The following is a 22,280-nucleotide window of genomic DNA, read 5'->3' as shown; positions in this document are numbered from 1 at the left end:
CCCGCCTTACCTGAGGTTCTGGTGCAGGGCAGCCATGTGGTCCCAGGCCAGAAGTCCCTGCTAGGGCTTCCAGCTGGGGGGGAGGGGGGGACAGCGGCAGGGCTGGGCAGGCCCTGCTGTTATGGGAGCCTGCTGGGCTTGCCCTGGGTCCTACTGCCCCGGTTCCTGTCACTTTTGACAGGAACCAAGGGCAGATACATATTAATTTTCTAAATTTTTTTAGGGGCCCCATGGGCTGGATAGAATGGCCTTGCGGGCTGGATCTAGCCTGCAGGCCATATTTTGCCCAACCCTGTCCTACAGGCACAGAGGGACACCATCCCAGTACACGCAAAGGGAAGCAAAAGAGCCAAGAAACCTTCTTGGCTGAGCAGGAAAATCCAGGAGAGCCTTCAGAGGAAAAAAGTGGCCTACAGGTGGTAGAAGCAGGGAGCAGCCACCAAGGAGGAGTATACCTACTTTGCTCGCGCTTGCAGGGAAGCCAAGTTGGCAACAAGATTAAGGATAACAAAAAATCCTTCTTTAAGTACATGGGGAGCAGGAAGAAGGCGCAGGGTAACATAGGGCCGCTACAGAATGGACTAGGGCAACTCATAACTGATAGAATGGAAAAATCAGAGCTCTTAAATAAACGTCTTTCCTTCTGTTTTCCTAAACACTGATACAAATGCACCTCCCAATGAGTCTTTAGTGTGTAGTGAGAGTGTGGCAGGCCAGTAGGGGGCGCTCCTGCGTTGAGCCACCCACCTCACTGTGCCAGACCACTTTCCAGGCTCTGAGTGCCTCCCTGGGGGCGCCTCACGTCTGGCCAGCCCTCTTCCTGGAGTACACCCGCTAGCCTGCGGGTAACACTGCCACCACCCAGGGATGGGCTTGGTTCTGGCTCTGTGCACCCTGGAAAACACAGGCCTTGTAGCCCTCAAGGGTACTTGATTCACTTCAGGAACTTGGGATGCTTCCCTCAGTTAGAGGCATAAGTCTCCCATAGTCAGCCAAACCAAGGAGACCCCAAGGCATAATCTAGACACACACCCAATAAGTCTCCCATGCTAGGTACAAAGAACTTTATTGGTTACAAGGGGTAGCGTTAGAATAGGGTACAGCAATATCAGAGAAATCCCATAGAGCAAACTGGCATGGCTGGGTAGCCTTTGATCGTGCACCTAAATTACTACAAGCTATATATGTAGTTAGATCTCAGGCCTGGAGGCAGGCAGTTCCTTGATCATGAGTTTTGAGAGAGAGAGAGAGAGAGAGCAAGTTTCAGATGGTCCAACTCTTTTCTCTCTCTGAGTTTTCCTCATGGCTGCTGCCCCCTCCTCCTGGGCAGTCCTTAACTTATATAGCCCTTATGACCTCATTTACTTGGTCCAACGGAGGCCAGCACCTGTTGGCTGTCAGCCAACCAGTTTGAAATGCATTACTAGTTGCTGGGCAAACTGGCAGTTCCTAGCTCCCCAGGGAACCCAAGTCCCTCACCCAAGTATGTGATGCCAGTCACAGAGACAGAGGGAGCAGGTTTCCCCCCTCCCTCAGAAATATATCCAGCTCAGGTTTCCTAAAGAGATAGGGTAAGGTGTGTACCCTCTGCACGGCCCCATCTTAACCAAGTTGTCACAGAGCAGGAGTTTTTGAGGAGAAACAGAGGTGGCCTTCTGCCACAGAGAGTAATACCAATCCACCAACGGTCAGCACTGACCTAGCGCAGGGGCACTTGGAAGGGTTGGATGTATTTAAGTCGGCAGGCCCTGATGATCTTCACCCAAGGGTACTAAAGGAATTGGCCGATGACAAAGCAGAACCACTGGCTCAGCTGTTTGAGCGCTTGTGGCACTTGGGACAGGTCCCAGAGGACTAGAAAAGGGCCAACATGCTCCCTATCTTCAAGAACGGGGGGGAAGGAGGACCTGGGTAATTATAGGCCAGTTAGCTTCACCTCTAGTCTCAGCAAGACCTTAAAAAAATCATAAAGGATCACATTTGCAGGGGACCAGCAGGTAACACAATGGTGAAGGGCAACCAGCATGGGTTTATAGCAGGCAGATCCTGCCCGAGTAACCTGGTCTGTTTTTATGACTGGGTCACAAAGTGGTTAGATGCAGGGGAGGAAGTAGATACTGTGTTCAGTGTTGTGGCCATTATTCCTGGTAATCCTGAGGGGCGCCCTGGTAAACAGAGTGTCCCCCATTTCCTGCTGGCCCCCCCCCGATGAGTTTGTACTGTGTTCAGTTCTGGGCACCGCACTTCAGGAGGGATGTGGAGAGCATTGAGAGAGTTCAGAGGAGGGCCACCCGCACGCTCCGGGGACAGCAGGGCAGACCCTACAAAGAGGCTACAGAACCTTAACCTGTTCAGCCTTCGCAAGAGAAGGCTGAGGGGGGACCTGGTGGCCGTCTATAAACTCACTAGGGGGGACCAGCAGGGTTTGGGAGAGACCCTGTTCCCCCTAGCGTCCCCTAGGGTAACAAGGAATAACAGCCACAAATTGTTAGAGAGTAGGTTTAGACTAGACATCCAAAGGCACTAGTTCACAGTCAGGGTGGCTAGGATCTGGAACCAACTTCCAAGGGAAGTGGTGATGGCTCCTACCCTGGGGATCTAAGAGGAGGCTTGACATCTACCTGGCTGGGGTCATTTGAGCCTGGTTCTCTCTCCTACCCAGGGCAGGGGGTTGGACTTGATGATCTACAAGGTCCCTTCTGACCCTACTTATATGAATCTATGATATTATTTACCAGGATTTTAAAAAAAGGCTTTTGACACAGTGTCGCACCCAATTCTTATGAGCAAACTGATTAGCTGCGATGTAGATTTTTTCCACAGTCAGGTGGATGAAAAACTGGCTTATGGGATGCACCCAGAGACTGGTGGTGGATGGATCGGTTTTTCCCTGGAGGGATGTGGGCAGTGGTGCCCCCCAAGGCTCTGTCCTTGGACTAGTACTGTTTAATATCTTCATCAGCGATTTGGACAAAGGTTTTGAAAACAGTGTCCAAATTCACAGATGACACTAAACTATGGGGCACAGTAAACACACTGGAGGGCCGGGAGTGAATTCAGGCAGATTTGGACAGACTGGGGAAGGGGGCAGATCAGAATAGGATGCAATTCAACAAGGATAAATGCAAGGTGTTGCACCTGGGGAGAAAGAATTTCCAACACACCTATAGATTGTGGGGTACCATTCTGAGCACCACAACAGTGGAAAGAGATCTTGGAGTCCTGGCTGACTCAAAAATGAACATGAGTCAGCAGTGTGACAAGATAATAAACAAGGCTAACTCCACTCTTTCTTGCATCAGCAGGAGTATCACAAGGAGGTCTAAGGAAGTGATAATTCCCCTCTATGCAGCACTGGTGAGGCTACAGATGGAGTACTGTATCCAGTTGTGGGTGCCACACTTCAAGAGGGATGTGGACAACCTTGAGAGGGTTCAGAGGAGGGCCTGCAGGTTAACTCTATGAAGACAGACCGAGGGATCTGAATTTCTTCAGCCTCTGCAAGAGAAGGCTGAGAGGCGATCTTGTGGCTGCCTACAAACTCATGGGGGGGGGCCAGCAGGAAATAGGGGACACTCTGTTTACCAGGGCGCCCCTCAGGGTTACCAGGAATAATGGCCACAAAGTGAAGGAGAACAGATTTAGATTGGACATAAGGAAGAAATTATTTACAGTAAGGGTTGCCAAAATATGGAATGGGCTTCCAAGGGAGGTGGTGCTTTCCCCAACCCTGGAGGTGTTCAGGAGGACATTAGACAGGCATCTGGCTGGGGTTACCTAACCCTAGTGCTCTTTCCTGCCTAGAGCAGGGGGTTGGACCTGATGATCTACCAGGTCTCTTCCAACTCTAGAAATCTATGAAATCTATGAAAAGGAGTTGAAATGTTTTGTTCACTTCTACAGGATTTCTTTACCTAGGTGTTGGCAATAACTTATTTAAACTGAAGAACCATACCTTAAACCAGATATACCTTCTTACTCTAACATTTCCTTTTATGAGTTTGATACTGAAATGCATCGGTTTAAATCAGGGGTGTCAAAAATACAGCCTGTGCACTGCATCTGGCCTGCTGGGTGTAGTGGATGGGCCCACTGCAGAATGCAGGGCCCTGGAGTCCTGGTGGACATGGCCCTTCGGGTCAGCATTTCAGTTCTCTCCTCCTGTTGCTTCCCAGTGCTTGGCGTGGTGTTCAGGCTGCAGCATTTCCTCTCTCTCTCTTTCTAAATGCTCTCCTTCCCAAGACTGTTTTTGTCTCTTTGTTTCCTCTTCCGCCACCTCTCTCGGTACCACCCTTCCCTTTCCCATTCTTACATCTCCTAGCATTTGTCTCTTTAACCCCATACATCAGCCAAGTATCCATAAATCTGGCATAGGCCATTACTGGTTCTGACACCTCTCCCCTGGGCATATATTGGCATTGGCATCAAGCGCTGGTAGTACTCTAACCCAATGTGAGATGTCTAGTGCATACTTCTCTGCAAGTGGTCCTGATGCACCTACAGGCCAGGCTTTCCCAGCAGATTGAAAAGTTATTAAGTATTAGGGCTGTGCAAAGCTTCAGTAGCTGATTCGATTCTGAGGAGCTTAGGCCTGATTCAGCAGCCAAATCTCCAAATCCGAACTGAATTGGGAGACACATTCTCTCCAAATGGAATCAGAAGCCCCTGAATCGATTCAGAGAGATTTGGCCATAGACTGTACAGGCAGGCACTAGGCAGTGCTAGTGGGAGCTTTAGCCATCAGCCCCCACAGCTGCCCCACCACCAGGGCGAGGCAGGCATTGCTGGCAGCCCCAGGAGAAGTCGCAGAGGCTGGGGGGATTTGAACCAAGAGCTAGGGGGAAGCCCTTATTTGTTCCCTCAGCCCTCAATCATTGCCCCCAGCCCCTGCGGCATCTCTTGGGGCTGCCAGCACTGCCTGCCTCACCCCTGGGGGGCGGGGCGGCGACAGCTGGATGAGCTGCAGCTTCTCCCGGGGCTGCCAGTTCAAGCCAGGGCTCATCTGGCTGCTTCCCCAGCTGCTCCTGCTGGCACTATTTTCAGAATATCTTCAGATTCGGATTCGGCTGAATTTGTATCTGATTTGGTTTCCTTGCTGCAGCCCCAAACCACTCCTTGCTATGCAGAGTGAGGGTCATGAAACAGTTGTGGTTATTCTGTCGCTGCCTGCTGCTGCTTGCACACCCCCTGCCATGACAAGCAGCTACTTGCCCCCATACAGTCACAGGAGCCACCGCCATTGCTCCACACTACAGGCTGAATCTGGCCTGCAAGAAGCCTCTGTGATCTGGATGTGGCCTGGGGCCGACAGTGAATTTAATACCCCTGATTTAAAGTTTGCAGTGATTCACTTTCAGGTACCCATGCACTGGCACAAGGCTGCACTATTTGTGCTGCTGACACTGGATCTTCTTTGGAACCTAAGCTGATCTACAGGGGAAATCTTTTAGTCCTGGATCCTGCAAGAGGTAGTCTCTCCCCTGCCAGCAATATTTTGGGTACATTTTGATCGGAACATCATCCTGAAGTGATGATAAAAACTGAACTTGAACCAGAACAGAAATGCAAGGAAAAGCATTCCCCTCCCAAGAAATTTTGCATCAAACTAGTGAAACCACAATGGCAAGACTGAATGGACATTTTAAATCAAGGTCTTTTTCTGACAGCTTGCTACTGTACCTGCTACTAGTAGAGTTCCCAAAAGCAGAGTTGCCTAGTCCAAATTCACTCCAGCTTACTTTTCCCTGCTGCACCTTCTCTCTAAATACTAACTAGAATTTACTTAGACAGAAGCCAGAGAACTATGTAGGGAGGGGGAGACTGAGTCAGCAGGTAGATGTGGATCAGCAAACACTACTTTCTGCTTAGAATGGAGTCTCTGGGACAGCAATCCTGTTCTTCAAACTGCACTGAGAACTTGTAAGGGAGCTGAAGAACATACTGGGAAAATGATCTGCTCCTATCCCAGGCTCTCATTATTTGCGGTCCTTTTCTTGCTCTGGAACAAACTGCTTGAAAACAGCGTAGACAGACTTGCACCTCAGGAAGACTGAGCTGCAGGAAGATGACATGAAAGGACAATCTTACATTAGGATGTATGTGGGGATTCAGGCTGGCATCCAGGTGTGCTACTGAGATCATGCTAGGCCTGAGAAGCCAGATACTACTTTGACTTCAGCATGGCAAGGGACAATCACTGCAATACAGCTTGGAGGCGTGTTAAAAGGACAATTTCTAACCGCCCAACTGTGCTAGAGTACCTGTGGCTGGTACTGCTGTCTGCTCACGGGCATGCTTAATCCCACAAGAAGTGACATTGCAGAGCAAGCTGGACTCTAGTACCTTACGCTCTAGTACAGGAAAGCTCCCCCAGAGAGGCAGTCTGGCTGAATGGCGGAAAATAGGAAGAATAAGGAGGCTTCTAGGCAGAGCAAAGCTGGAATGTGAAAGTTATGCTGCAACACAGTGTGTACAAAGCCTTAAAGTGGCAAGGTCCTATCCCAAATGCCACCCTGGAGAAGTGGACATTAATACAGGGGCAGAAAAAACTGGCCATCATCCCTACTTATAAGAAACCTCCACCCAAAACCCAGTTAGGTACTATGTGCTCTGTAAGAAGGCCTATAGTCTACAGCCAAGTTCTAGCTGCTGAGATTTGGCCAAGGCAGGAGAAAACCTAAAGAAAACCTGCCCTCATCCCCTACACATAACCAACCAGTGTCAGAAACACCTCTCAGCCTTCAAACCTAGCAGTCACTGCAGTTGCAATTCACCATTTCATGCCCCTTACAAGCTCCAAAACAACTGGTCCCAAAGTACTGCTATTTTGATCATTCACATTTGCTCTGCAGAAGGAAGCAAGCAAAGCTGAGCACCAGCTGAGCAGCAATATTTAGTGGAGTGGATCTTCTATGGATTTCTGAAAAAAAGATTTAAGTAAATAGAGTGGATTAAATAAACCAGCTTAAAATTACTTTTGACCTGCCCAGTTGTGTCATACAGAGGAAATGCATCACCAGCGTCCTTTCTGTGCTGCTTTTCTAAAACAGTAATAAGCAGAGTAATTGCAACATGACTCATTGCAATCTCCTGCCAAGCCAGAGTCTATCTGCAAGATGCAGGTTTTCTAGGACATTGCAAAGGCAGATACGTGCTTCCCAAAGAGTTCAAAAGCATTTGCATCTTAAGCAGCAGAGCACAGAAAACAGCCATGCAGGCACTGGCTTTTGGAAGTGGCAGCCTCTTCCTTGCTGTTTAGGTCTCTTCCCCTCTCTCAACAATCTCCTTAAGCAAGGATTGATGTGGGGCTGGGGCAAGGAAACCAAATCAGATACTGAATAATTTTTTAACCCGCTGGGAAAGCCTGGCCTATAGCTGCACAAGGACTACCTGCAGAGATGTATGCACTACGCATCTCATACCAGGTTAATGCTAGCATCAAAAGTTAAAGTACTAGCAGCACTTGATGCCAATAGGTGCCAAGGAGTGAGGTGGCAGAACTGAGAACAGCCAAGGTTAAACTTAGACACTCAGTTGATGTATGGGGTTAAGGAGACAAATGTTAGGGCATGTAAAATGCGAAAGGGAAGTGTGGTATAGGGAGGTGACAGAAGAGGAAACAAAGAGACAAAAACAGCCAAAGGCAGTCTGGGGAAGCAGCAGAGACAGCTGAAATGCTGAGCCCAAGGCACAGAGGCCAACATTGGGGACATGCATTTTTCTCTTAGAAGAGTGTTCCTATTTTTGGCTCACTGTGGCATCTCTGGCTTACAGATTTCCAGAGCAAAAACCAGGCAGGTGAAACCTCAAACACTCACTCACATCAGGAGGTGCTGAGTGACCAACTTTGCAGCCAAAGTAGCTCAAGCAGAACTGTAAGGAGATAAACGTAAATGTTCATCCAAATACCTCAAAGTGCATCATAAGAGCTGAAATCCATGCACACCCCCCTTTAGAAGTAAAATTCACAGGAAAGGGTCAGTGAAGTGCCTTTCCTGTCATCTTAAAGTGTCAGCTTCAGAACCAGCAATCAAGTCCACAAAACCAATTCATGGTCCTGTTTTGACCACTAGATGTACCACCAAGCTGTTTTATTCCATTCCTAATAAGACATACTACAGCATAGATTCACTTGTGCTGCATAACCCCACAAGCCAAGAGCCTCAACTGCAAAACTGCAACAGGTCAAGTCAAAACACCAGCTATTCATGTGACAAGGCAAGAGCAGATCCACAACCCCCCACCCCCTCAATCAACTCCCTCCTCTCGCATCACCTTGACAAAAACTTAGCATTGCCAGCCCACACAACATTGTTTAACCAAGCCTTCCCACCCCATTGCTGTTAGCGAAGCAGTCATGTCCAGCAGCGCTGCTAAGATGATCCCTCACAAGCATGTTGACACAGACTATGAGGTAGCGTCTGATTTCTAAGTCAGAGGACACTGAAAGAAGCTAAAGAAAACAAAACCTGGAGTCTGGGTCACATGAATCTCGGTAACACTGTAGCCACAAAGTTCCAGGTACTGCAGGCAGGCTAGGACTTCACTGCCTGAGCTGTAACCATCTTTACAATGGGTTAACTAATTCAAGTGAGCTAGTTTGCTGTCAAGTTACAGACTAGGTGAGGTACTGCAGTTTATACTAAAAACTAGCTGGATGAGGGCAAAACTATACTCCTACCCTGCAGTACAATAAAGAGTGCCTATTTCACAATAAAAGTTATGCTTCCTGGTCTGCACTAACAACAGGATCTGCTGCAAATGCACCTACTTTGGTGCTGTAAAAAGACAAAAAGCCATGACACATGAAAGCTGAGTCTAAGAGCTGACTGACAAACAAGTAGGTGGAGGCTTCCAGGATATCGTCAACCTTGTGGCAAGGTGACTCTGTCTCCTCTCCTATGCACATATGGAGCAGAATGGGAATGAGAGCAGTGGTGACCCTCATGCCCTTCCATGATGGCCTGCCAGGAACAAGAGGCTGTATTGGCATTTAGCTCTTAGGGTTAGGGTTACCAGCCCATTGAGGTTAAAAAGTTTACACATTGAAGGTAGAGGTATGAATGGCAGTCAGTGGAACTGGAAGCCAGCCACAAGTTTGAGTTGATTGTATGTAAGCTAAAGAGATGACACCGGATAGGGTCACACAAAACTCTTTGAAACCAAAAAGGATATTATACTCTTCTGTGCTGATGGTGATAAGGCTCCACTGAGGAGCTGATACAACATGCTAATGCTTTCCCACCCATCTGTACTGGCAGAGGCTAACCCAGAGTTCAGATGACAGTCTGACAACTGGCAAGGACATTTAAAAGGACTTCTGCATGAAGTGGCAAACTCACTTCATCTGATTCATCTGACAGCGTTCGAAGCAAAATGGGGAAGAGGCTGTCCGTGTGCCGGAACATCTGAAAACAGAAAGACAAGACACATGAAGTCACTAAAAGGCTGGAGCCTCCCTCACCCTCTCAGATAGCTGGACATTAATGCGGCATGTTACTGCCGCTTTACAGGAGTCTTCCATTTTTACCTGGAAAATTCCCCACTATCTAAGCTAGCTAGCAAGCCCTTTGAAGTTGATAATGAAACACAGATGGCTCTGCTGAATGTATCAGTAGCAAACTTAATAGGAAAATATGTACAATCCCAGAAGGACACATGGTTACTGGCCTGCTGAGCTGATTAAATACCTGTGTGATTAGAAAGCAAATTTTTAGCATGAGGCAAGAACAGCAGTTTGCTACCCTCTCCAAGAGGGAAGACCAGGAAAGACATAAAGAGGGGGTCTTTATGACAGCTCAAGTAGTTTTTGGAAGACAGCAAGGGTGGGGAATGGAGGGGTGTGTGTGGAGGAGGAGTGATTTTTAAAGCCTCTTACCACGAGAAGCTGCTGCCAGTGTGCCTTCTATCAGCTTCCACCTCCCTTCTAGTTAGGCTTATGGTTAACAGGACCTGATGTGCAAAAGGCAGCTGCTCCCACCAGAGAATTTGCCAAAGTGCTCCACAAGGATTGTGTCACAACCCAAAGTTGTGATTTTTTGTTTGTGTGCGCGCTTCGGCATCGCTAAATTATTTCCCGCCAATTTGTCGCTTTCTTTGCACGGTAGAGTTCTCTGCTGCAAGAGAGAACTCTGGTGCAACAGGGGATTTCCCGCCGGATTGCAGCTTCTTTGCAGTGTGCATCTCTTTCTTGCATTGTAGTGATACACGCTGTAAAGAAGTTCCCGCCATTTGTATTAGGATTCGCGCCACGTTATTGTCCAATTCCTAATTTAGGCACGCGTGGTGGCTAGCGATTGGCTTGCTAGCCATACAAAAGGCTTGGGTAGTTTCCACCCAAGCTGGAGGAGGGAGGAAGAGAGAGAGATTCTGTGTGAAGATCTCCAAGCGCTGCGGACCCTCGCGGACCCGACGCGCCTCCCCTAAGCAGGCAATAGAGGCAATAGAACCGAGCTTACGGAGCTTTCGCTTCTCGCCTCTCCCCGTCGCCGAGCACAATCCTAGACGTATCCCTTTCCTGTAACTTCGGACCCGTGGAGCCTAAGTAACTCCGGGGAAACTTTTCGAACCCAACTTTACCGGACCCGCGGAGCCTAGCAAACTCCGTGGGAGCAATCGATTTGTCAGAGTCCTCCAACGAGGGTTCAAGCGGGACCTGTGCCTGGAAACCTGTCCAGCCTACACCAATACCATCTTCGGGTGTAAGTAAATAATCTTTTCAATCAACCATTACACCTCCGTAACTAATTCTAACTCGCGTGCGCTAAACCGCCCCGCAGTTCTCTCCAGCCCCGCGTGCCCGGGCTGCTGGCCACAGCCCGTATGTGCACCGAAGACTGGTCCAGTACGACCCCGGTTCGCTCCTGGCTTGCCCATGGCGGCCAGAATGGGTTCGGAATCACCGCCGCACATGGCGACGAGGGCGGGATCGGGGCCCGGCCCACACAGATTGGACTACATTTGGGGAGTGGCAAGGCTACACCTGGAGGGGAAAGGGGGCTTTCCCCTTCACATGTGCTTGAAACAACATCAGTCTATAAAGGCCAAACAAGCTTCTTCCCTCTCCTCTCCCGAACATTCTTAAAAGCTTAAGTTAAGACTGGTGTACATAAATGCACACATGTTAACAGTGAATATGTTCACTACAGCCCTGCTGGTACACATAGGACTATACTCTGTTCAGGGAGGGGACTGTATGGACATGCTTACACCACCTCATTTCTGAGATCTGACAAGTGTGGAGGAACAGCAAGTAGGAAGTGTGTGCTTCATGGAGATGCTCCCAAGCATGGTACATAAGCAATACAGATGCTTTTAGCACATGGTTTTGGGCCCTGATAACACAGAACCTACATATGCCTACTGCATCACTTGGTCTCACTGGAGTCCAAACCTTCAGTCTTTACAGAAGAGCCCTGGAGAACACAACTGCTGAAAAGGGCAGTCAGCACAGGTCTTCCCAGATCAGCACCAACCCCCTTTGCACTGAGGTTTTCTCCAGAAGGACTTCCCTAGCGGTCCAGTGCCCACAGTGGAGTGGTGCTCATTTGGGGAGTTCTGTGGCCACCCTCTCCCACCAATGAAGGTAGGAAAAGACAGAACCTGAATGGCCAGGGCACGTGCGATGACTGGCTGAAGAACACATATACTGACTTCCAAGCAAGTGGAAACCTGGGAAGTCAGTTTAGAAGCAGAGCAGAGGCTCTGTCCCACAAGAAGACTGGCTCATTTGGAACAAAGATGCATTGCTCAGGTCTTCATGCACAGCTTTTTCCAGCTTCATTGGCCTTTTAATGTTGTGCAGCCCAGCTGGGCTTACTGTACTTTTAGAAAAAAACTAAAAGGCCCATGACTGCTCATATATCTTAGGGTGATGAATGCACTGAGAATGATGGCTCTGACAAAAGCTAAGTACACAGCACTTCTTGCATAGCACTATCAGTCTTCCAGCTCCCCACTTATACCTATGGCCTCGTCCCCATATCCAGCATCACGCCTCAAAAGCCTGACTACAGTTCGAGTCTGGCCCTAACTGACTACTGCAGAATCTTGCTATAATAGCCATGGTCTCCACAGCAGAACCCAGCCAATACATCTCACCTCTACAATGTAATGCTCAGTGCCCCTCCCCACCCCCAGCTTCAGTCCTGGCTGAGACTGCAAAGAATGGCAGTCAGTGAGCTAAGCAGGGATTACACACCAGCTATGCAAAAGGGACTTAAGCGTTCACCAGGAACTAGACTGAAGCTGGCAACAGGCTTTTGCATCATTGACTAAGCAAACTCCACACTTACTTTACGAGGAGTCTTGATGTACAAATGATAGAGCCATTTCAGAACTGCAATTCTGGTCATCATCCCAATGGACGTGTCATGAAGGTGATAGTCCAGCACCTGAACTATTCCATCAAGGTTAAGCGTCACCTGTACTTTGTCAGAACTGTAGGAAAAAAAGACAGAAACACAGATGACTTCTTATTTGTATGTCCACAGCACCTACGAGACCCAGTCATGGACCACAACCCCACTGTGCTGGAGACTAGACATTTGTACAGAATGAACACAGTCCCTGCCCCAAAAGGCCTGCAATCTTCCTTCCTTCCTGCTCCAAGCCAGGCCAGCAGCCTGACCCCAATGTTCTTTCTTCCAGATATCAAGTACCCCCTCTGAACCTGACAACCTGTGCTTTTGTCCTGCAGAGTTACATGCAGAAGTATGAAGCATAGCCACTGAGTTTGTCCACAGCAAATCTGTCTCCTACTGCACCAAGTGTAGGAGGGAAGGAAGGCAGTGGAATAAGATTAGCATGTAATATACAGATTATTATACCAATAAAACCTTGGTCTGCTAATCTGAATTTAGCATGAGACTGATCATAGAAACAGAAAATTAGGGTTAGAAGGGACCTCAGGAAGTCATCTAGTCCAGTGGTTCTTCTCAACCTTTGTTGTACCAGGATGCATTAGTAAACATCGATGGTCAGTCCCAACCCAGTAAATAGTTTACGTAGAAAACATGCAAGTATTTTGGCCCCAAAATATTTATTACACATGACAAGTTAAAGCAACTCAACAGTCTTAATTTTAGACACAATTAACAACAGGAAAACATTAACAGCAATATCAACATGAGGCCCTCCATTACTCCCAAGTAACATTCATCATTGTGCAATTTGCACAATACAAATTGTCAGGGTCTCTCACACCCAACTCAGAGCCCCTTGGCCCTGCTGGTGCCCCTCACTCCCAACCCACCCCTCAGCCCTGCTGGTGCCCCTAACTCCAAACTTGCTTGCCCCGGGCCCCAGCCCTACAGCGTGTGGGGTAGGGTGTGTGTTGGGGGGGTATGGGGGGGGTGGTATGTGCCGCTCCATTTGTGCACCCACAGCAGGCACAGGGCTGCAGCCTAGTCTGGGCAGGAGCTGCCTCTGCAGTCTAGCTGGTGGGACTTGGCACAGGGTGCCAAGACTTGTTGCTGCCACTGCCACAGGCAGGAACCCTGTGTCAGCTGTGCTGCCAGTGGTGCAAAGAGTAATGGGTGGGAGGGGCCGTGCTCCCCTTACCTCCTCCTCCTGACAGCCACTCGTACACTGGGCCGTGGCTCTTCCTCATCACCTTGGCCTAGTCAACACCTCCAACTCCCTTAGGCCATCTGCACAGCCTGCCACCCTACCTCCCTTCTGGGGTAGAGGCAGGACCTGAGAGGAGCAGCAGCAGCAGCTGGGCCATGGTGGCAGGATAGAGCCACAGTCTGAGGAGACCAGCTAGCAGTAGAAAGAGGTGAGGGGAAGAGTCGTCCCTCCAGCAGCGTGCGTGGTACAGAGATCCCGGCGGTGATGGCAGCCACAAGTCTCATTGCCCAGTGCCGTCTTCTTGCGCTAGATCCTACCCATGCCGATCTGGCCAAGCTGCAGCCCTCTGCCCACTGTGGGTGTACAAGTCTGGGGGGGCATGTACCCGCCCATGTTCCCCTGACATATCGCCTGTACCATGCCCTGCATCTCACAAACTTACCTGCAGGGAGCTGCAGGAGCTAATCTCCATGCTGCCTGGCTTAAATCGAGCTGTACAAGCTACTGCTTGGGGAAGCTAACCACCAACCTTATCTGCTGGGGCTGGCAGGGTTTCATGGGTGGAGGAAAGTGTCGCTAACTGGGAATGAATTTTGCATTCAAGGAAAGATGGCTCAACAAATGCCTAAGAGGTAGGTGTCAACTGCCCTACCTATGTGACGGAGATACCCTGAATTTGTTCTGAACTCCTGTGATTATATCTAATTTGCAGGAATTTCTTCAAATGTAGTTTTATGCAAAATCCCTCTGCATGGTTTTTGAATGCAGTTGCTATTAAGGGTTTGATCTTCCCCTGGACACACATTATGAGGAAGAAAAGAGGCTACCTTGCCCCTTAATGGCTATATGAATATTCAGTTATTTGATCTACCACGTATAACAGATGTTTGGGCCTTTTTATTTTGTTTCAAGTTTTTGAACGAGTTTAGCTTTGATGTTAGAGGCCATAGCCACTAGCCAACTTATCCAGTATTTTAACCATCAAGAAGAAGGACCCATCTGCTCTATTTTCTGTTCTAGAAAGGAGTACATATTGGGGTCCAGATCTCCCAAAAGTGGGAGATTGTCATCTAAATTTAAAAGGGAAAACAAGATTTTTGATCAGATTCCTAATAAAACTAAAGTTAAAATGTTTTCTATACAAAACTCAGTTAATTTTCATTCAGCTCAATCCCTTTCCTGCCAAATCTGCCCAGATGAAAAGAACACCTGCTCTTTAAACCACAAGGAGACACTGCTTCACTTCCACCACAAAAATGCTCACATTACTGAAGAATAGCACTATCTCCATATTTCCCATTTTAAATGGGCATTAAGCATTCCCAGAGAGAAGGCTGAAAAGAAAAGTGGGATAGGGAAGATGCTTAGGTTGCTTGCAGACATGGAAAAAAAACAACCAAACAAACTGTGCTTTACTTTAAACTTGGTGTGCTTCCATGCTGAGTCCAGTGCATGCCCAGAAGAGGCAGCGCATTAGTTCGACCCAGATCTGCAGCATTTGTGTAGATCAGGTGCTTTAGTGGGGCTTTTTTAGCACTTATCTAATAGTTGATTGAATCAGCTTTAGATAAAAGTGCCAAAAAGCCCTGCCAAAATGCCCAATCTATACAGATGCTGTGGAGCCAGGTCGAACTAATGCACTGCTGCTTCCGGTAAAGCAAATTTTTTGTTGGGGTTTTTCCTTCCCGCCCCGCCCCCCCCCCCGCCCCCCCATGGCTGCAAGCAGCTTTTGCACCTTATTTACACTACTCTAATCTCAGGCCCCTCTCTAGAACAAGCAGCCATTGTTCATTTTACCCAAAGAAATGGAAGCAGAGAAGTCTGAGCTAAAGTTCTCGGGAGATGTTACCTGGAGACAAAGGCGGTGGTGGAAAGTATTTCCAAAGGTGCTAAACACTCTACTTTTCAGTTAGTAGGAGCTGTAGGTGCTGAGCCCTACCGGAAAGGGTCAGGCTCACAGCCTTTCACGGAAGTCTGGGTGGATACTGCTGGCAGTCTATTTCTCATGGTGTCCTCATTTCATCTATAGCAGAGCAATTGTTTTTTAATCCCGATCCATAGTAGGCCTGTACGTGTCTACAGTGGCCTTTGGATAACAGGAGGGAGATCAGCAAATCATGTTTACAGAGACCCACAAGGGTCTGGGCCATGCATCTCTCTTAATCGCCAGCCAGGCGAGAACAGAAGCTTCATAAGAGCAACAACAGCACTGCTTTAATAGAAGCTTCCTTGTCTACGATGCAGGAGCTCAGCAGTGACACATCAGGGAAGATGTCGGACGCAATTACTTTCACGTAACACACTACCCTAGATTTAGACCTGCTCGAATGCTTTACAGTGCTGGCACATCCTGTGTGGATACTCTATTAATGCAAGAACATTCTCTTGCAAGTTTAGCACTGGTGAGATGTGCCAGAGCTGACAGCCCTGGAGACTGGCGCTTTTTATTCATCCACAGGAGCAGCCAGGGAAGTGCCAGGCCAAGCTTCCCCAAGCAAGGCCCTGCCAGCACCCACTAGCAATGGGAATGGAGCTCAGTCTCCAAGGTCATTCACTCCTATACTTCCCTCCACTGCCAGCCAGACTGCCTACTGCTGCTAGTTGTGGTGTGTACCTGTCAGTCTGTGAAAGGAAAAGCAAGCGGATTCCCCAGGCTCTTAAACGAGATGGATGCCCAGAGTAGCTGTCACTTCCTTCTCGAGGAACAGTAGGAAGAGCTTCCATTTTGTTTGCAATGAAAACGCCCCAGCCACATTTCTGTTTACAGTTAAAGAGCGAATGGAGTAGGAAGTGCTCTTCATTTCTGTGGTGCCTTAATGACGCCATTGCAATCCCAGCAAAATGCAATGGATTATAGATCCCAAATTGTGCCCTTATATGTTCTGTATTACATTAAGAACATAGCAGGAGTGTGGTCAATTGCTCCATTTAACACAACCAGGAGACCAAGCAGACTGTATAATGGCAGTTACTAGATTTTATACCGGGGCATCTGGAAAGCTCAGGAAGCAGCATGCTGCTTCCTTCCTGTTTCATGTCCTTGTGACAAGGTATTTAGTACAATTCACAAATTTGTTGGAATCTGACAGGGCTGCGCCATGAGCACTTCTGCTATGGTGTTGAACTTGTGACCTTTGGACTGTCAACTGTGCTCCTTAGTGCCCATGCTACCTCCGATGCTGTTCCCCATTTGTTATGCTCCATCAAGCTCCTCTTCATTCATGCTCTGTGTCCTACCTAGGATGTTCGGGGGGGAGGGCGCGCAGGGGTGGTGACCAAAAAAAAAAAAATTATCACTTCAACCTTCTGTTCAAAAGCTCCTGCCTCAAAGTTCTCCAGCTGCTGCATGCCATTTTGCAGCACAGCTTGTTCCTCAGTTTTAAGCTGTCAATACTTTGGGCGTGGACTTGCATCTGATGTCTGCAGTTCAGTACCACATGCATTTACAATACTATATAAACAGTCATGGTATTTTAGCTCTGTGCCATGAGACAGAATGCCTTTATGTCTAAATGTAGTAACTGACATGCTGGCTGCCACGTAGCAACAACTTTCTTTCCCTACCTGCTCTCCTCCACAGCAGATCAGCACGCAGTGAGACACTCCGATTACAGAAAGTGACATTTGTAGGCCCCAGGGACAACACACAATTGTAAAAGCGCACATCATAGGACCACTTATCTGAATTTTCCCCTAAGCTGCTGACCATCTACTACAGTTGGGGACAGCTGTTTTGGCAGGCATGTCACAAGCTAGCCCCATACTCTTCAAGTGCCATGCCAATTCTTCTCCCTTTCTTGATGGGCTGCTCTGCTTTCTGCTCCCCTGCTCTGTGTTCCAGGCCCAATTTATTGTTTTGCATTCTGTTTGCTGCCCTATATGTCCCGTCCTGCCTGTCCCCTCCCCAATCTGCTGGATGCCACCCACAGGCTGCCTGTGCCACTTGTGGCACCCATGCCATGAGCTGGCCACCCCAGTCTACTACATGGACATGGAAGTATATCATACCAGATGGAAAAGCTGAAACTAGAAGCAAAACTCAGAGCTATACCCCATGTCAGGCCAGCAAGGAAAAGGCAGTGTGCTCCTGCTGAAAGCCCAAAGAATGGAACAGCATTGCAGTCTGTTGGAATACTCTGGATACTACAGCTGTAAAATGCCAGGACTTTCAAGACTGAGAGGCACTATGCCACCTCTGACAAAAAAAAAGACGCAAGCATTTACATGTACAATCTCTCACAGAACAGAGCCCTGTGCCTTTGACATAAAAGATACACTGCAATGGGTCATCTGCAGTAGGACCTGTTCTACAGACATCATCCTCTACTGCCTATGTTAAAACCCCCAGCTCTGTTAGCGCAAAAGCTACCGACTCAGATGGTCAGGGCCCAGTAATTGGCCACATAAGCAGGTTTAGCCCTCAGTCATAAGGCCATGCATCCTCTAAAATTAAAAAAAGGTAGCAATGTTGCAAGTACAACCTCTAGGGCACAGAAACAGTCCCACCTAGTTACGCTTAACATTCTGCCTTCATAATCCGACATTTCTGCTTGCCTGCCTTGAACCTAGCCCAGTACCATTCAAATGTGCTAAAGCCACAAATGATTGATGGGGAGTGGGAGGACAGGTCTCAAATGGGCCAAGTCTTGAGTAGATCTATTCCATATAAAGCAATCTCACTTGCACAGATATTTAGCCATTTTGGTTCAAGGACCTGGAATAGACATTTGGGTTTCCTCTCTCAGCAATTATGACTGAAGGGAAGAACCTAGGAATATGTTCCATCAGCCATGCTTCATAGATTTCATAGACATTACGGCTGGAAGGGACCTCGGAAGATCATCGAGTCCAGCCCCCCGCCCAAAGGGCAGGAAGTCAGTTGCGGTCATAGGATCCCAGCAAGATAAGCATCCAGTTTCATCTTGAAGGTGTTCAATGCAGGCGCTTGAACCACCTCCGGTGGCAGGCTGTTCCAGACCTTGGGGGCTCAGACAGTAAAGAAATTCTTCCTTATGTCCAGCCTGAAACGATCTTGTAGTAGTTTGTGACCATTCGACCTCATCATCCCTTGGGGCGCTCTGGTGAACAAACGTTCCCCCAGATACTGGTGGTCACCCCTGATAAACTTGTAGGTGGCCATCAGATCACCCCTGAGCCTGCGCTTTTCCAGGCTAAAGAGCCCCAGGGCTCTCAGCCTGTCATCGTAGGGTCTGCTTCCCTGACCTCTGATCATGCGCGTGGCTCTTCTCTGGACTCTCTCAAGCTTCTCCACATCCTTTTTGAATTGTGGAGCCCAAAACTGGACACAGTACTCCAGCTGCGGCCTCACTAAGGCCGAGTACAGGGGGAGAATGACGTCCCAGGATTTGCTTGAGAAGCATCTATGGATGCAAGCCAGCGTTTTGGTCGCTTTACTAGCCGCAGCATCGCATTGCAGGCTCATGTTCATCTTGTGGTCAATGATGACCCCCAAGTCTCTCTCAAACTCTTCTTTCTGTTCTGGGCTCAAGCAACAAGGTTGGGGAATCATTCACCTTAGCCAAAAGAGAGAGATTTTATAGTTTCTCTCAAACAGTGTTTCAGTTCTATAAGGTCAAGAAAGATTTCCAGAGACTAGAAGCTAGGGTGACTTCCTAAATGTCTCCAAACCTCTGTCAATGCAGTTACAAAATAAGGTCCTCTCTGTAGAGCCTACAGATCTGTAATACGTGTCACATTTTTACCAAGATCCTCCCTGCGCTCAGTACAAGTCTCAATATGCTTCTGGCAGCCAGACAGAGGCATGGTCCTAAATCACTATCAAGTGCTACTGCGAACCTGTGGCTAGGATCCTTTTTCAGCTGACAGAGGCCAGCAATTACTGTGAAAAAGGTTTTGAACTCTTAACAATATGCTTTGGGGTAGTGTCATTGTTGCCACAGGAACATGCTCAACAACCATATCCCAAACATTTAGACCTTGTCATTTTCTGCATTCTTGGATGGTATCTTTAGCAACTTGGACACAATATTGTGCAATTTTCTTCTCCTGGAATCATTCGTGTTGAGTAGGAAGGTTTTCCCCCTGCTCTCTCATGTTCTGCCAACTGCCTTGCACTAATGTCATAAGAAGGCTTTTTTAAGCTGTTCCTTTAATTTTGCCTTTCTATATTCATCCTTAAGTAGGCAGGGGATGGACATGTGCACTAAGTTCTTGGAGTAGAGTTAGGGCTAAGTGCTTAACTGCTTTTTCTGGGGTACCTTGGGATTGACAGCATAATAAATGAGAAAGTTATGGCTGCTATTGGGTTGCAGAGTTTCCTCTTCAGTTTAAAAGAAACAACCCCATAGCAGGGGATCAGGGGGCCGTATTAAGCAATGGTATTAAATCAGGTCATATTTTGTCATCTTCAAGGAAAACAAAGAAAGGAACATACAAGCCAATAACTGTCACCACAATCTCTGCCACACTTTCAGTTAAAGTTTTACTTTTCCGTTTAAAACCAACTGATTACAGACTTCAGGTGGAGGAAAGCCTGCAATCCCTGGAAGAGCATTCATTCCAGATGCAATCTCCCTTTCCCCAGCAATTCAAAGAGTTTTTCCACTAAAGTTGAGATGCACAAAATGGGGTAGCCTTAAAGAAATAGCTGCACTCTTCATAGTTTTTCATTTCTCTTCTCTAGCCACACCTGAAAGCCCCCTCCCTTCCACACACCACATTTCTTCAGTTTCTAATCCCATGCCTGAAGGACTCTGTAACAGCATTAGCCAAGACATCCCATCCATCCTGAGGGAGAGGAGGGAGGGAAAGTTGGGGAAGCACCCCAGTTCCCTAGGCCCAGTGAAGGGGATAGGCATTCTTCCCTTCACAGAAGCCAGATGGTGGACATTGGGGCCGGGAGTCTTTTGCTCTGAGGAATGGGATGATAATACCTGGGACCTTCGTTTTCTGGACTCTTCTTTTTTCGCATCAGAAGCGAGGAAGATAGACCCTGGCCATTGGGTGCTCTATTTTATCTCAGCACCTGCTTTACTACCTGAGCTAAAGCCAGGCCAGTGTTGATTAATGCTGTTCTCACTGTGCCAAAGATACACTGACAGAAGCAGTTCATGCTGTGGGCACATTAGAGTAGGGACGGCTCATGGAATAAAGCAGAGAAAAGCAGGTCTATATATATACACCCCTGTCCAAGGACAGATAAAGAGCACTGGGCTGAGAGCCTGCCCTGTCAGGACAGGGTGCCTTCCAATTGTGATTTCTCACAAAGTGGCTGCATTGCTAGAGCACATCCCAGGCAAGGTCCCCACACACAGTCTAGGGGCTGGAGGGGAGGAAGAGACCCCCAAAGCATATGCAAACCAGAGCTTCTAGGTTGTCTACTGTGCAGATGAGGGCTTCAGAGTGCAGGAAAGCCACCTCTGCTACCAGCTCTCCAGCAAGTGGCCTAGCAGCCCTGAACCACAGGTGCAACAGGAGCTCTCAGCTTCCAGGCTCCCTGCTGCAAAGCTGGGACTCTAAGCTTACACAGAAGTGGGCTCCTGAGATCTGTGGCTCCAAATCAATCAGCACAACAGGACTGCCAAGGACCTGCCACCTGCAGGAACTGATAAGAACATCAATCTCACTGAGCAGCTGCAGGATCCTGGGAGCTCCTGGCACAGGAGTCACTTTAGAAGTGTTTGGTCTCAAACCTATTCAAACTGAAACTACATTTCCAGGGAGGGAAACAGGAGTAGGAAGCATTTCCTCTGAACTAGAAACCCTGCTTTTCAGCTAGCTCCAGTCCTGAAGAATCTAAGCTAAAACAGCAAGTGGGATGACAAAGACCCAGGAAAATGTCCTGGCCACTATAATTCCTGATGCTCTGTGAACATCTAGTCCGAATAGCCAAGCACCCTAACAAGAATGCTTCAAGCTGTTGTTTATAAAACATTCTCCGCCCTGGAAATTAAGTGAATCCCGCAATAATGTCTGCTTTGAGACAGATCTGGGCTTACGCAGGGTGGGGAAGCTGATTTAATGACAGTTAAACCCCTTGCTAATACCTGCCCTGTGTCTCCTGTTTAAAAAAGCTTAGGGTAGCTCAGATACAAATCCCATGGCATACCCAGCTCTCTAATCTCCACTCAACTGAGAAGCATCTTCCCCACTTCCCTGCCTGTTTGCCTCAAGCGACCCTTAATATCAAGAGGAGAAGTTACCCATTTGGGAGCACAGAGCAACAGCTATCAGTGTAGAGGCTCAAAACCACTGGGAACAGAAGCCCTGCTCCCCAGAGGGTTCCTGGGTCTGTCCCTAGTGACTGAAATCCAGGCATTGCTAAGAAAAAGTATAAGCAGCACAGAGCTCAAGATTCAGAAGTAGTGGAGAGGAGGGGCAATGCATTAGGTTTATAATAGCAATAAGGATCTTAGAGCTGGCTTTGCCTCATTTTGCCAGCTGGTTATCAAAAGCCAGAAAACTACCTTCTTATCTGCTGCTTTGCTTAATATGTCACTCCTGATCTTTTCAGAGGAACTGGAGGGTGATAGGCACTTCAGCCTATGGTCCCTGGAAATGTCTAGCCAGAAAAAAAAGCATTCAAGTAGATTCTGTCTCTTCAGTCTGAAGTCAACTTTTAGCCTTAAAAAGTGGGATTTTGCACTGGAGTCATCACTACCCTTAAATCTGATGCCAATACTTGCTCTGATGCTTCAAAGGGAAGCAAAAGAAGTGATGTACCTTGGCAG

At 48.1% G+C, this 22,280-nt stretch overlaps 1 protein-coding gene across 2 annotated transcripts in view; it reads right to left on the bottom strand.

Annotated features, from left to right (window-relative positions):
* The window catches only part of VAC14 (VAC14 component of PIKFYVE complex), a 207,593-nt gene that overhangs the window by 141,225 nt on the left and 44,088 nt on the right, over nt 1-22,280 (bottom strand). The window contains exons 11-13 of one of the 2 annotated variants that reach the window (XM_019497296.2): nt 12,294-12,438; nt 9,342-9,407; nt 7,822-7,872 (exon numbers count right to left, since the gene is read on the bottom strand). In XM_019497296.2, the coding sequence (XP_019352841.2) occupies nt 7,822-7,872; nt 9,342-9,407; nt 12,294-12,438 (262 nt within the window). The remainder of the gene's footprint in view (nt 1-7,821; nt 7,873-9,341; nt 9,408-12,293; nt 12,439-22,280) is intronic. The other variant, XM_006262191.4, reaches the window with a different exon arrangement.

This window comes from Alligator mississippiensis, chromosome 10 (genome assembly GCF_030867095.1).
Source record: "Alligator mississippiensis isolate rAllMis1 chromosome 10, rAllMis1, whole genome shotgun sequence".
NCBI lineage: Eukaryota > Metazoa > Chordata > Crocodylia > Alligatoridae > Alligator > Alligator mississippiensis.
The sequence above is the reverse complement of the archived record's forward strand: the minus strand, read 5'-3'. Positions and strand labels throughout refer to the sequence as shown.